The sequence below is a fragment of the Erpetoichthys calabaricus genome, chromosome 11 (assembly GCF_900747795.2).
Source record: "Erpetoichthys calabaricus chromosome 11, fErpCal1.3, whole genome shotgun sequence".
Taxonomy (NCBI): domain Eukaryota; kingdom Metazoa; phylum Chordata; class Cladistia; order Polypteriformes; family Polypteridae; genus Erpetoichthys; species Erpetoichthys calabaricus.
The window spans coordinates 143,126,118-143,141,760 of NC_041404.2; the positions used below are offsets into that span (position 1 = coordinate 143,126,118).

Consider the following 15,643-nt stretch of genomic DNA (forward strand, 5'->3'; position numbering starts at 1 on the left):
TGCTTCCATTAATTTTGTCTCTTCAATGTTGACTGTTAACAACACATGAGCTCCTGTATTCTCTGTTACAGATAAGGATGTTCATCAACTATGACAATGCCACCAAACAGCTGGACTCCATGTATGACATCAAACATGGGACCGCCAGAGCCTTCCTCAAACGGATCAATGGCTCTGGGTTTGACATGAGCAACACTTCCATTGTATACAGGTGAGAGATCATCTGGGAGGTGTGGGGACTTAAGTCTGGTCCTATCTCATCTCACTGCTCTGCAGCTTTATATCCTGGTATCTTACCAAGTCACATTTCACCATCTTTCAGATTTGCTCATTAGGGCCTGCTTCTCTCTGCCTCAAATAGCATGCAGGTACAGGGCCGATCTACCATCAGGGCATTCTGGGTGTGTGTCCAGGGGCCTGTGACGGCATGGAGGCCATTTCACCATAAAGCTCAACAAAATGATTGAGTGTCCACGTGGCAAAATCACCAAAGGAGACCTCAACTCCCGCCTTCCACTGGACGCAGAAATACCGAGTGGGAAACACCACGCTAATTCAAATGGCTGGGTGTCCGTGCACTGAATGCAGCCTGACAAATCCACTCGAACGGGACACGCGGACCTCAAAAGCAGGACCCCCTTAGGCGCAGGGCCTGGGACGGTCACCCCACTTGCCACCCCCAAACTCCGCTCTTGTTTTTATCCCTCCAGGACAATCACTGAGTCACCTGGAAATTGAGTTCAAGACTTTGGATCAAATCTCCCAGTTTTGGGACCCGATTCTCTCTGATCTCCCTAATCTTCAGGTTTACTTCCAAGAGTGCACAGGAAGCTGGTTAGACTTTAGTATCCCGCTTTCCATTGCAGTCAAGTAGCTGACAGTATCCGGAGTACAGCCAGTTAAAGACGTCGTCCGTATCGGGTGTCTGCTTCCCACTACTGTGTACTTGCAGCCTCTTTGTATCATGCAGATGAGGGAGCTGCCCCAATGCTAATGTGACATTTGCTTTGGTGACAGTCAGATGCTATTTCTCTATTCTGTCTTCTTCCCAGGCTTGGCCTGCTGGTATGTTTCTATGACAACGTGCAACAGCTGCGACCTGCTGATGCCCGGAACCTTCTGCATCAACTGATAAAGTGCAACCAGCTCCGAGGTAGCCAGTCAGATGTGCAGAAGGTAAGGATGCACTTGTCTTGAGCAGATGTCTCTACTGACTGCTTCTTGGCAATATTCCTATTAGAAAACAAATGATATTCCTGCAATCCTTTTGTATCTTGCAATTTCTTATACTGTTGCTTTTTCTTCTTCTTCATCATCGTTTCCTTCATCTTCTTCATCATCTTCTTTTTTCTTTATCGTTTTCTTCATCATCTTTTCCTTGATCTTCTTCATCGTCTTCTTCTTTCTTTATCTTTTTCTTCATCATCGTCTTCTTCTTTTTCTTCTTTTCCTTCATCATTGTCTTCTTCTTTTCCTTCATCGTCTTTTTTCTTTGTTGTCTTCTTCTTTTTCTTTTTCTTCATCATCTTTTCCTTCATCTTCTTCATCATCTTTTCCTTCATCTTCTTCATCATCTTCTTTCTTCTTTATCTTTTTCTTCATCATCGTTGTCTTCTTTTTCTTATCTTCATCTTTTTCATCTTTTCTTCATCTTCATCTTTTTCTTCATCATCTTTTTTCTTTGTCATCTTCTTCTTTTTCTTCATCATCTTTTCCTTCATCTTCTTCATCATCTTCTTTTTTCTTTATCTTTTTCTTCATCGTTGTCTTGTTCTTCTTCTTTTTCTTCATCTTCTTCTTTTTCTTTTTCTTCTCCGTCATCTTTTTCTTCTTTTCCTTCATCATCTTTTTTCCTTTGTCATCTTCATCTATTTCTTCATCTTCATCTTTTTCATCTTCTTCATCTTTTTCTTTTTTATCATCATTTTTTCTTTGTCGTCTTCTTCTTTTTCTTTTTCTTCATCATCTTTTCCTTCATCTTCTTCATCATCATCTTTTTTCTTTATCTTTTTCTTTGTCTTTTTCTTTTTCTTCTTTTCCTTCATCTTTTTTCCTTTGTCATCTTCATCTACTTTTTCTTTTTCTTCATCATCTTTTCCTTCATCTTCTTCATCATCTTCTCTTTTTCTTTATCTTTTTCTTCATCATCGTTGTCTTCTTTTTCTTATCTTCATCTTTTTCTTCTTTTCCTTCATCATCTTTTTTCCTTTGTCATTTTCATCTATTTCTTCATCTTCATCTTTTTCATCTTCTTCGTCTTTTTCTTTTTCTTTTTTATCATCATTTTTTCTTTATCGTCTTCTTCTTTTTCTTTTTCTTTATTGTCTTCTTCTGCTTTTTCTTCTTGTTCATCTTACCCACCGAGTAGGACCAGTAGGATGGAAGGACAGGAGGAAGAGAACCTGGTAGGGCTCTATACTCCCCCTGACATGCTAGGTGGCAGCCTCCCTGGGACACCTGCAAAGGCATGCTGTGATCTGGAGTCCCAGAGGGCAGCCTTATTGGGTTCCATCGGTTCTGTGTTTATGCTGCAGGGATACGTGATCCCCACTTTTTGGAACTTCCATTTGACCTTGGAAGTGCTTTCAATGGACTATGCCCTGGCACTGGAAGTACTCCCGGTTCAAATATAAAAGAGGCACTCAACCTCATCCAGGTAGGGAGGAGTGTAAGAATTGAGGAAGGGTTCAGAAGTATGATTGTGCATATTAAGAAGCCTCTGTAAAAGTAATTTTCATTAATAAACTTTGTATTTGCACTCAGGACTTAGGTCTTTGAAGTTGTGTCTGGGTTCATGGGGGGATTGGTGGTGTTGGGGTGCTGCAACACCCCCTACTGGTCACAATATCCATATCCCAGATCAAAGAGCTGATTGGCTGTTTTTACCGTTTTGGAAGCCACTAGCGCTGCAGCTACCCAGAATGCACTGTGGAAGGTCTTAATTTCACTGTAATGGCACACACTTGGCTGGACTGAGTCTTCTGTGATCCCACAGCTCAAATCCCAGCTCCTGGAGATTGTAATGAAGAACCAAACGCTGAATGAGTCGCTGGGTTCGGTGTCAGATGCTGTTGTAGGCCTGGATCCCGGCCAGCTGGAGGCACTGTCCCCACAGGCTGTTCAAGCGTCTATTGGGGTCCTGCAGCAGGTTTCCGGCTGGACTCGGAGTCAGATTCTCATCCTCGCTCACAAGTTCATTGGTGAGCACAAGGTGAGGGTCCTGGGTGGGGAGGAATGGTTTTCGGTTTGTGTTATCTGCAAAGGGGTAGGGTGAGATGTGTGCTGATGTACTTTCCTTGTTTCTGAAGCTGCTGTCGTTCGCCAACATCAGCCAGTTAGGACCCTTGATTTCGGGGATTGACGCCAATCTTTTCTACAGCATCAGTGCTGAAGATTTGGGTCGGGCCCTGGAAGGCACCCTGTCCCAGTATGCATCTGAATTGAATCCCGCGCAGCAGCTGGCTGTTGTTAGTCAGGTATGCCACGGCATGGTGAATTTATGGATTGGGAGTCTGGGTGGGTTTCTCTGGAAAGGGTCTGAGCTGTGACTGATCTGTTGTTGTGTTTTTGCAGGTGCTCACTAGTGCAAACACAACGTCCGCCATGAGACAGATTCCTAGCGTGCTGTTCACCGAGGTCTCGCTGTCTGCCTTACTGCAGGTACAAGATGTTGAACCATCTGCCTTGGAAGAAAAACAACTCAGACGAAGCCAGGTAACCATCCAAAGCAGTGCACCGAAGGTGTTAGTAGGTGTTTGTAAGAGACCCCCACTAAGATACCGTATTATCAGCCAGTTCTGGTATCTCTTGACTGGGAGGATAAGGTCTATGCAAGGGTGCAGGATGGAAGAGTCAGAGATGAAGCAGGAACAATGTGGATTCCCAGTGAACGGTCGACCAGCTCTTCTCCCCAGTGCAGTTTCAGGAGGGGGCGTTGGGGTCCACGGTAACCCACTTTACTGCCTGTATTTATCAATCGTCTCAGAATTACTTCTAGGAGTTGCGCTAAACCTCTCTGACTAGGGTAAGACTTGGTCCTACCTCGGAGCAGGACATGAGAACCGTCTATGAATAGCTTCTACACCTACTTCCAAGCGAGGAGCCCGAGTTCACGTTTGAGAATGAATGACGTCATGATTTTACGACATCCCGGGCCACATAATGGAGCTCGTGAAAGCGTTTTGTAGTGACGTTTCATAGTTTGATGATACAACCACAACGGCTTCACCACAAACATAATAATAATATTTAAAATACTAGTGAGAGTAGAAAAAGAAGAAGGAAAACGTAATAAGGTAGGATTTTGCGTGAAGCTGCCCGCGATTGTTGCCTCCTCACAACAACTTCTTGTAACGAGTACCGAGATGGAAAGGCCAAGGCATGCACACCGAATGACAGATAAGCCCGATATCAAGCACATTTATTCAATAAGGAATAACGTACAGACGTACTTTCAGAACAGTCACCTTCCCGGCTGTTACGTCCACGGGAAACGCCTCGTAAAGTTGCCTTCCTCAGAGGTGGCCTTAGGAGTACGCGGGGCCTTGGGCGAGTGTCATATGCGGGGCCAAGAGCCATAAGTCTACGCTATACAGTAATCCCTCCTCCATCGCGGGGGTTGCGTTGCAGAGCCACCCGCAAAATAAGAAAATCCGCGAAGTAGAAACCATATGTTTATATGGTTATTTTTATATATTTTAAGCCCTTATAAACTCTCCCACACTATTATAAACATTTCCCGCACAATTATACAGCATAAACCCTTTGTATTCTCTTAGATATTAGGTAAGATTCGTTGAAATTATGTATGTAAACACAGTTTATATACAGTAAAACCTAAATATTATTTTAAAGATATCGAGCGTCTCCGATATCACATATGTTACAGCCATTACAACAGACAGGCCACCAGCAATAAATACGTACAATACAAGAAAAATTGTATACAGTAAAATGTGTGTACAGTGACACTAAACTATGTACATGTAATAAGTACTGTACGTAAATAATTAATTATGGTTACTCACCAACAAATACACGACGACTTGTCCGATAACGATGAGTTTAATTTTACTGCACAACAAAGGATAGCGTTACAGCTCTTCTAAAGGAGCCTCTTCAGGCGACTGTGTAGCACCGCCGTTGTTCTTCTTCCATCACTCTTCAATCCAAATCCCTAAAGCAGATTCCATCCACACTACTGCCTTATCACGTCCACTTGCAACTCGTTTTGCGTCCTGATTAAAGGACACTGCAGCCGTAGATCTTATATGCTTTTCCTCCTTTTTAAATAAAAAGAATCGTGGACTCATTGATTCTGTAATTGTGTCCTGCAGCGGTGTAGCTGTTTCCTTCCTTCAACATATCCAAAACTTTTACCTTTTCTGCAATCCTGAAGCATTAGCAGTAACGTGCATTAATTCTTAATGAGTGAGATTAGACTTCCTGGTTAATGCAGCACTCTGTCGCTGAGCCAATCAGCAGCACACAGGAACTTAACCGCGTGATCTGATTGGGTAGCTTCTCAGCCATCCGCCAATAGCGTCCCTTGTTTGAATTCAAATGGGCAAATCAACTGAGGAAGCACACGTACTGTAGACCGCAGACATCCGCGAAGCAGTGAAAAATCTGCGATATATATTCACATATGCTTACATTTAAAATCCGCGATGGAGTGAAGCCGCGAAAGACAAAGCGCGATATAGCGAGGGATCACTGTAAACTGCTCCAAAAAATTAAAGGAACACATCAGATCTCAATGGGAAAAAAAATGCTGCTGGAGATATATACTGATATGGACTGATATGGTGATGAGTTAGGAACAAAAGGATGGCACATCGTTTGATGGAAATGAAAATGATCAACCAACAGAGGGCTGAATTCAAAGACACCCCGAAAATCAAAGGGAAAAAATTAGGCAGCAGGCAGGCAGGAGAGTCAATTTTGCCAAAATTTCATTGCAGCAACTCCAAATCGTACTCAGGCCTGACAACGTCCTAATGAGACGACAGATGGTGTCCTGGGGGATCTCCTCCCAGATCTGGACCAGGGCATCACTGAGCTCCTGGACAGTCTGAGGTGCAACCTGGCGGCGTCGGATGGATTGAAACATAATGTCACACCCAGAGGTGCTCTATTGGATTGAGGTCAGGCGAGCGTGGGGGCCAGTTGATGGTATCAATTCCTTCATACTCCATGAACTGCCTGCATACTCTCGCCACATGAGGCCGGGCATTGTCGTGCACCAGGAGGAACCCAGGACCCACTGCTCCAGCATAGGGTCTGACAATGGGTCCAAGGATTTGGATTAGATTAGATTAGATAGATACTTTATTAATCCCAAGGGAAAATTCACACACTCCAGCAGCAGCATACTGATAACAACAATATTAAATTAAAGAGTGATAACAATGCAGGTATAACAGACAATAACTGTGTATAATGTTAACGTTTACCCCCCCGGGTGGAATTGAAGAGTCACATAGTGTGGTGGAGGAACGATCTCCTCAGTCTGTCAGTGGAGCAGGACGGTGACAGCAGTCTGTCGCTGAAGCTGCTCCTCTGTCTGGAGATGATCTTGTTCAGTGGATGCAGTGGATTCTCCATAATTGATAGGAGTCTGCTCAGCGCCCGTTGCTCTGCCACGGATGTCAAACTGTCCAGCTCCGTGCCTACAACAGAGCCTGCCTTCCTCACCAGTTTGTCCAGGCGTGAGGCCCAGCACACCACTGCGTAGAAGAGGGCGCTCGCCACAACCGTCTGATAGAACATCTGCAGCATTTTGTTGCAGATGTTGAAGGACACCAGCCTTCTAAGGAAGTATAGTCGGCTCTGTCCTCTCTTGCATAGAGAATCAGTATTGGCAGTCCAGTCCAATTTATCATCCAGCTGCACTCCCAGGTATTTTATAGGTCTGCACCCTCTGCACATGGTCACCTCTGATGATCACGGGGGCCATGAGGGGCCTGGGTGTCCTAAAATCCACCACCAGCTCCTTGGTTTTGCTGGTGTTCAGGTGTAGGTGGTTTGAGTTGCACCATTTAACAAAGTCCTTGATTAGGTTCCTATACTCCTCCTCCTGCCCACTCCTGATGCAGCCCATGATAGCAGTGTCATCAGTGAACTTTTGCACGTGGCAGGACTCCGAATTGTATTGGAAGTCTGATGTATATAGGCTGAACAGGACTGGAGAAAGTACAGTCCCCTGCGGTGCTCCTGTGTTGCTGACCACAATGTCAGACCTGCAGTTCCCGAGACGCACATACTGAGTTCTGTCTGTAAGATAGTCCACGATCCATGCCACCAGGTATGAATCTACTCCCATCTCTGTCAGCTTGTCCCTAAGGAGCAGATGTTGGATGGTGTTGAAGGCGCTAGAGAAGTCCAGAAACATAATTCTTACTGCACCACTGCCTCTGTCCAACTGGGAGAGGGATCGGTGTAGCATATAGATGATGGCATCCTCCGCTCCCACCTTCTCCTGGAATGTGAACTGCAGAGGGTCGAGGGCGTGGCAGACCTGTGGCCTCAGGTGGTGAAGCAGCAGCCGCTCCATGGTCTTCATCACATGTGACGTCAGAGCGACAGGCCGGAAGTCATTCAGCTCACTAGGACGTGATACCTTTGGGACTGGGGGTGATGCAAGATGTTTTCCAAAGCCTCGGGACTCTCCCCTGTTCCAGGCTTAGGTCGAAGATGTGCTGTAGAGGACTTCCCAGCACCAATGCACAGGCCTTCAGCAGTCGTGGTAATACTCCATCTGGACCTGCTGCTTTGCTGGCACAAAGTCTCCTCAGCTCTCTGCTCACCTGCGCTGCTGTAATTGTGGGTGGGGGAAACTCTCACCTATGCTGGTATCAGCAGAAGGATGGTTGGAGGGTGCAGTACTCTGAGGTGAGAGTGGGTTAGGGTGGTCAAACCTGTTAAAAAAGTTGTTCATCTGGTTTACTCTCTCCACATCTCTCTCGATGGTGGCACCCCGCTTCGAGCTGCAGCCAGTGATGATCTTCATCCCATCCCACACTTCCTTCATGCTGTTGTTCTGCAACTTCTGCTCCAGCTTTCTCCTGTACTGCTCCTTCGCTGCCCTGAGCTGGATTTCATCTCGATACCTAATGGCAGTCAAGGTGCCGTTGTCTAGCCTGTAGAGGTCTGTGCGTCCCTCCAAGGATATGCCTCCCCAGACCATCACTGACCCACCACCAAACCGGTTGTGCTGAACGATGTCACAGGCAGCTAAATATTCTCCATGGCTTCTCCAGACCCTTTCACGTCTGTCACATGTGCTCAGGGTGAACCTGATCTCATCTGTGAACAGCACAGGGCGCCAGTGGTGGAGCTGCCAATTCTGGTATTCTATGGCAAATGCCAATCGAGCTCCACGGTGCCCACTAGAGGACATTGTTGGCCCCCCTCATGAAGTCTGTTATTGATTGTTTGGTCAGAGACATTCACACCAGTGGCCTGCCTGCCTGCTGAAGGTCATTTTGTAGGCTCTGCCAGTGCTCATCCTGTTCCTAGCGGTGGGTCCTGCTGATGGGTTAAGGACCTTCTACGAGGGGCCCTGTCCAGCTCTCCTAGAGTAACTGCCTGTCTCCTGGAATGTCTTCCATGCCCTTGAGACTGTGCTGGGAGACTCACAGAAAACCTTCTGGCAATGCCACGTATTGATGTGCCATCCTGGAGAAGTTGGACTACCTGTGCCAGCTCTGTAGGGTCCAGGTATGGCCTCATGCCACCAGTAGTGACACTGACCACAGCCAAATGCAAAACGAATGAAAAAACAGATGAGGAGGGAAAAATGTCAGTGGCCTCCCTCCACCTGTTAAACCATTCATTCCTGTTTTGGGGGTCTTCTCATTGTTGCCCCGCTAGTGCACCAAAGCAGCCGAAACTGATGAACAAGCCCCTCAGCTACTTCACTGACCAGATCGTTTGCCCAGAAGTTTCATTGACTTGATGCTATACTCTCATTTAAAAGGGGTCCTTTAATTTTTGGAACAGTATATTTAATGAGCAGGCCCTGCATGTGAATGTAAAGCTTACTGAACGGCAGGACCGCGGTGACGTGTTGGCCGTTGATTGAACTTCTCTGCTGTCCACATTGTGTTTATCACCTGTGATGACTTGGTGGTGACTGTCCTTTGTTTCTTTCCCCTCTTTAGGCTGTCTTCCTCTACGACGCTCTCTCTAAGAGTGTCCCTCCAGTGGACCTCCTGAGGTGCGTGTGCCTCTAAATCCATGAAGTGATGAGGTCTGTTGGGATGGATGCGTTGTGAACGTTCATCTAATGCCAGCGCAGGCCCAGATGATGTCTTGAATATAAACCACTGAGTTTTAAGAGTAGAGTCCGCTTGTACCCTTCACTAGCGGCTCCTCTCACAGCATTACGTCGGTGACGGACCTTCTCAAGGTTTGTGAGTTTATGCCTTCTTTGTGTCTCAGTACAGGGCAGCTGGTGAAAGGAATTTCTTGTGAGCAGATCCAGACGATGGACAGCAAAACCTTTCTGTACAACTTTTCGCTGTTCGAGAGGAACTTTCACTTCCTGTCAGCCTTTCAGGTAAAAAGAGCCAGGAAGTCAGTAGAGGGATGATGGGTGCAACCATAGTGGGGGAGTCCATGGATCTTTAAGACCAATAAAGAGATGGATGATACTGTATGTATTTTTTTTTTTGCTTCCAAGGGGAAATTTAAAACTTTACAGAAGCCCAAAAAAAAAAAATTTAACAAACCACAGCCCCCCCCCAAACATACATAAGAACGTCTGGCTTGGTTATAAGAGAGCTGCCGCCATTGGCACTGTGATGTGAAACATCCAAATTACAGATTTGAGGGGACAAGTGCGTGTGGAGTCGGACTTGTTTTGCTTGAATTAAATTTGCACGCTGGTCAACTTCATTTTGTACTTGTATCAAGTGGGCCCTCTCTGGGATTGGCACTGGAGTCCCATGAGGATAGGGAACCCGCTCTCTGTGATCGTGAATTGGCTACGCAGGTTAGCAAATAGATGGAACGATGAAGAACATGTCGTCTTATGTCTGCTTAATCCAGGCCAGGGTCACATGGAGGAGCCTGTAACATCTAGCAGAGGGGGCGAGGCAGGAACAAACCCTGGACAGGGTGCCTCTCCATCACAGGGCAAACACACAGACACACCAAACACATAATTTACTGTCACCAATTCAACTATACGGCATGCCTTTGGACTGTGGGTGGACAACAGGGCGCCCAGAGGAAACAACACCAATTTATTGTATATATAGCCCAAAATCCTCTCCAATTTGCTTACAGAGCAAACAGATCTATAGAGGATGCCATTGCGCTAACAATAAACGCTGCCCTCACCCACCTGGAAAGAGGAAATACATACTGTAGATAGATAGATAGATAGATAGATAGATAGATAGATAGCTGCAGTGGGTTGGCACCCTGCCCGGGATTGGTTTCCTGCCTTGTGCCCTGTGTTGGCTGGGATTGGCTCCAGCAGACCCCCGTGACCCTGTGTTCGGATTCAGCGGGTTGGAAAATGGATGGATGGATGGATGGATGGATAGATAGATAGCGTAGTTGGCAGGATCAGATAGATAGATAGATAGATAGATAGATAGATAGATAGATAGATAGATAGATAGATAGATAGCGTAGTTGGCAGGATTAGACAGATAGATAGATAGATAGATAGATAGATAGATAGATAGATAGATAGATAGATAGATAGATAGATAGATAGATAGATAGATAGATAGATACTTTATTAATCCCAAGGGGAAATTGCCATACTCCAGCAGCAGCATACTGATAATAACAATATTAAATTAAAGAGAGATAACAATGCAGGTATACAGACAGACAATATCTTTGTATAATGTTAATGTTTACCCCCCCGGGTGGAATTGAAGAGTCACATAGTGTGGGGGAGGAACGATCTCCTCAGTCTGTCAGTGGAGCAGGACGGTGACAGCAGTCTGTCGCTGAAGCTGCTCCTCTGTCTGGAGATGATCCTGTTCAGTGGATGCAGTGCATTTTCTATGATTGACAGGAGTCTGCTCAGCACCCGTCGCTCTGCCACAGATGTCAAACTGTCCAGCTCCGTGCCTACAATAGAGCCTGCCTTCCTCATCAGTTTATCCAGGCGTGAGGCGTCCCTCTTCTTTATGCTGCCTCCCCAGCACACCACCGCATAGAAGAGGGCGCTCGCCACAACTGTCTGATAGAACATCTGCAGCATCTTATTGCAGATGTTGAAGGACGCCAGTCTTCTAAGGAAAAAGACTTCTAAGTCTTCTAAGTTTTGGGCACCGCCCCCAAGCCTTGATATCACATATGAGGATGCAGCTTTGTTCAGAGTCCTGGAGACCTCAGCCAACAAGTTGTCTGCCCCCCTACTTAGCCATTCCACAGCTGAGTGGAAGCCCACACAGACAAGGCACAGCACAGCAAGCGCCACACAGGGATGCAAACCCTGGCCTCTTTACCACTGTGCCACCATGGCCGCCCACGAAGGAAATGCAGAATAGAGTTAAAGGGTGCCAGTCTGTGCTACAAACCCATCGTAATGCTGGAGGAGAGGTTGGGCTTTGTGCTTAAGGGGAGAGGAACGCATCCTGGACTGTAGAGGTTTGGGGTCACTAGCGGGTACTGGTTCAGGGGTTTACGAGGGTCCTGTGGTGGAATTGGGGGTCATTGTCTAAGTAAATGTGGGGCTCTCCACTCTGATGCCTTCTTTTTGTGTTTCAGATGAACTGCCTGGCCTGGAAGTACTGGAGGGAGTTAAACGTGACAAACGCCTTCATCCCACCGCTCCTGCTGCCTCTCCTGCCGTAAGTCGCCTCTCCCTCATCCGGATATTCCACTCATTTGTTCTAACGGTCACAAGTCCCCCGACTGTTCCCTTTTTTTTCCTGGAGTTGGTGCCTCATCCTAACCCCAAGTCTAGCTATACGGAACTGTTAGACATGTCGAATCGAGAGCAGGGCGGCACGGGGGTAGCACTGCTGCCTCACAGTAAGGAGACCTCCTGGGTTTTGTGTCCCGGGACCTTCCTACGTTAAAGTTTGCGTGTTCTCGCTGTGTCTGTGTGGGTTTCCTTCCAAAGATTTGCTAGCTGGGTGAATTGCTGATGCTAAATTGTGTGTGCGTCTTCACCCTGCATTGGACTGGCACCACGTCCAGGGTTTTTTTTTTTTCTTTATTTCGCCTTATACAATTAGGAATTTGTTAATTTTCACATACCCCTTGGGGCCAGAGCACAGGGTCAGCCATTATACAGCGCCCCTGGAGAATTTACAGGTTAAGGGTCTTGCTCAAGGGCCCAGCAGAGTAGGATCTCCTTTGGCAGTGACGGGGATTCAAACCTGCAGCCTTCTGGATACCAGCGCAGATCCTAAGCCTCAGAGCCACCACTTCCTGCCTTGCACCCTATGCTAGGTGGGACTGGCTTCAGAACACCCCCACGACGTCACCCTGGTCTTGATTAAGCAGGTTAGAAATTGACTTGACCTATTGAGAACATACTGACCTTTTCATTTCTGGCCTGGTTTGGGGGGTCTGTCTGTGACTAACAAAAGTAAACGCAGGTTGGGGGTCTGCTCTCTGTGGACAATCACATCCAGGGTTTCAAGAATAATTGTAAAAACTAAACAGCAACGAGAAAAGTGGATAAGATTAGAAAGGACCGGCCACGCTGATTGAATAGTTGTTTCCAGATTTGACCTTCTTTGTGTGGCGATACTTGCTGCCAAAATTTTAAACAAACCGAAGTAGAAATTGTTTTATACCGACTGTAATAAAACGTTTGAATAGGCCGAATTCATCCATCCATCCATTATCCAACCCGCTATATCCTAACTACAGGGTCACGGGGGTCTGCTGGAGCCAATCCCAGCCAACACAGGGCGCAAGGCAGGAAACAAACCCCGGGCAGGGTGCCAGCCCACCGCAGGGCGCACACACACACACACACACACACACACACCCACCAAGCATACACTAGGGACAATTCAGTCTTGTTGAAATAAGTAACTATTGTAGAATTCTGTTTTTATGTCACAGAAAACAAGTCAAAAAGAGTTGGGGAACCACCCTGTCCGAATATAGTGTGCCATGTACTGTATATTGACTGAATTTATAGCGGGACGGAAAGAGGGGCGTGTTTGCAGGACAGGAAGTGTAGTGAGGTCATCGGGGGGGGGGGGGGGGATGACGGAAGTGAGGTCAGGAACAGAGCCGGAAGTGACCTCGGAGGGTCTGTGGGAAGAGAAGAAGAGGCATTAGAACCCACCACCAGCCCTCGATCTGACTTGCAAATGCCCCGATTTGAGCCCTCTGACTGCCTCCCAAGTGCACATGTGTGATAATGTATAGAAATACATCTTCAGTTTTGGATTTTATTTATGTACTAGCCGTCCCCCGTCCCTCTGCCCACGTATTAGTGAAACAGGACAGTGAGGAGGACCGCACCCTGCTCCCCATTCCTGATGTCACACTTCCCCTTCCCCTCAGCCCACAGCCTCTGCCTCGGATTAGCATGAATATATCGCCCCTGTAAGCCAACTATGCAATTAGAGAAGTCGCAAAATCAACCGGAATGTTCAAGCAAATTATAGAGAAAAACCCGATGTAAATGCATTAAGTAGTTCTCTCGTTCGCTAGCTAAGCGGAGGTAAGGTACACGCTGAGGCTGGCGAGTGAATGAGGAGGGCCCCCCGTCCCTCAGCCCGCTACGTGTCTCTCAGATTCACGCAAATAAATCGGTACCACAAGCGAACTGTGATACATAACACAATGAGAGATGTCACAAAATCAATCTAAACCCGTTAAGTCAGGGGTGTCGAACTCCAGTCCTGGAAGGCCGCAGTGGGTGCAGGTTTTCATTTCATTTCATTCAGAGTGGTAGCTCTGAGGCTCGGGATCTGCACTGGTAATCGGAAGGTTGCCAGTTCGAATCCCGTAAATGCCAATAGGGACTCTGCTCTGTTGGGCTCTTGAGCAAAGCCCTTAACCTGCAATCGCTTTGAGTAGTGAGAAAAGTGCTATATAAATGCAAAGGGTTATTATTATTATTCTAACCATCTCCTTAATTATTGATCAGTTTTTGCTGCTAATTAACTTCTTATGCCTTTGTTTTAATTGACGTGACTCAGACCCCTTAGTTGTTTCTTTGTCCGTAATTGGCAGCCAAACAATAATGAAACACAAAACAAGCAGTCACATGACCAGGTCCCCGTGCCTATCACACAATAGCTAAAAATAAAGAGAGATGAAGGTCTCAGTAAAACAGAAAATCAACAGTTTTGGAAATGTCTGCTGTGGCAGAATGAGAGCAGCAACAAGCCATGGAATTAAATAACGGGCTTAATTAACAGCAAGGACTGGCTTCTCATTAAGAAACTGGTTGGAGTGAAATTGGTTGGAGTTTGAATCCCCAGTTTAATTGATAATCTGTTGGCTCGTTTCACATCTAATTTCTGTTTGGCTGTCATTTAATGAAGAAAAGAATCAATTCAGGGGACTGAATCCTTAAAACAGGGCTAAAGAAAAGAAGTTAATTAGCAGTGAAAACTGGTCACTTATTATGAAAACCAGCAGCCACTGCGGCCCTCCAGGCCTGGAGTTCAACACCCCTGCGTTAAGTAGTTCTGTCGTTCACTAGCTAAGCAGAGGTAAAGCACACGCTCTGAGGCTGGTGCGTGAGTGAGAAGGTCCCTGCTAGGGAATTCATTCCTGGGCTCCCAATTCCTGGGAATGAAACTGCTGGAATTCCTGGCTGAACGGGAATGGCCAAGCTCGCATATACAGTGCATCCGGAAAGTATTCCCAGCGCATCACTTTTTCCATATTCTGTTATGTTACAGCCTTATTCCAAAATGGATTAAATTCATTTTTTTCCTCAGAATTCTACACACAACACCCCATAATGACAACATGAAAAAGTTTACTTGAGGTTTTTGCAAATTTATTAAAAATAAAAAAAAACTGAGAAAGCACATGTCCATAAGTATTCACAGCCTTTGCCATGAAGCTCAAAATTGAGCTCAGGTGCATCCTGTTCAAAACCACCAGGACTCTTCCTAGAGCTGGCCGGCCATCTAAACTGAGTGATCGGGGGAGAAGGGCCTTAGTCAGGGAGGTGACCAAGAACCTGATGGTCACTCTGTCAGAGCTCCAGAGGTCCTCTGTGGAGAGAGGAGAACCTTCCAGAAGGACAACCATCTCTGCAGCAATCCACCAATCAGGCCTGTACGGTAGAGTGGCCAGACGGAAGCCACTCCTTAGTAAAAGGCACATGGCAGCCCGCCTGGAGTTTGCCAAAAGGCACCTGAAGGACTCTCAGACCATGAGAAAGAAAATTCTCTGGTTTGATGAGACAAAGATTGAACTCTTTGGTGTGAATGCAAGGCGTCATGTTTGGAGGAAACCAGGCACCACTCATCACCAGGCCAATACCATCCCTACAGTGAAGCATGGTGGTGGCAGCATCATGCTGTGGGGATGTTTTTCAGTGGCAGGGACTGGGAGACTAGTCAGGATAAAGGGAAAGATGACTGCAGCAACGTACAGAGACATCCTGGATGAAAACCTGCTCCAGAGCGCTCTTGACCTCAGACTGGGGCGACGGTTCATCTTTCAGCAGGACAACGAC

At 46.5% G+C, this 15,643-nt stretch overlaps 1 protein-coding gene across 1 annotated transcript in view; it reads left to right on the forward strand.

Annotated features, from left to right (window-relative positions):
• LOC114661405 (otoancorin-like) overlaps positions 1-15,643 on the forward strand; it is a 57,161-nt gene that overhangs the window by 13,852 nt on the left and 27,666 nt on the right. The window contains exons 7-14 of the mRNA XM_051934330.1: positions 72-211; positions 1,053-1,176; positions 2,996-3,211; positions 3,309-3,476; positions 3,574-3,714; positions 9,165-9,220; positions 9,445-9,562; positions 11,740-11,822. Coding sequence (XP_051790290.1) covers positions 72-211; positions 1,053-1,176; positions 2,996-3,211; positions 3,309-3,476; positions 3,574-3,714; positions 9,165-9,220; positions 9,445-9,562; positions 11,740-11,822 — 1,046 coding nt within the window. The remainder of the gene's footprint in view (positions 1-71; positions 212-1,052; positions 1,177-2,995; positions 3,212-3,308; positions 3,477-3,573; positions 3,715-9,164; positions 9,221-9,444; positions 9,563-11,739; positions 11,823-15,643) is intronic.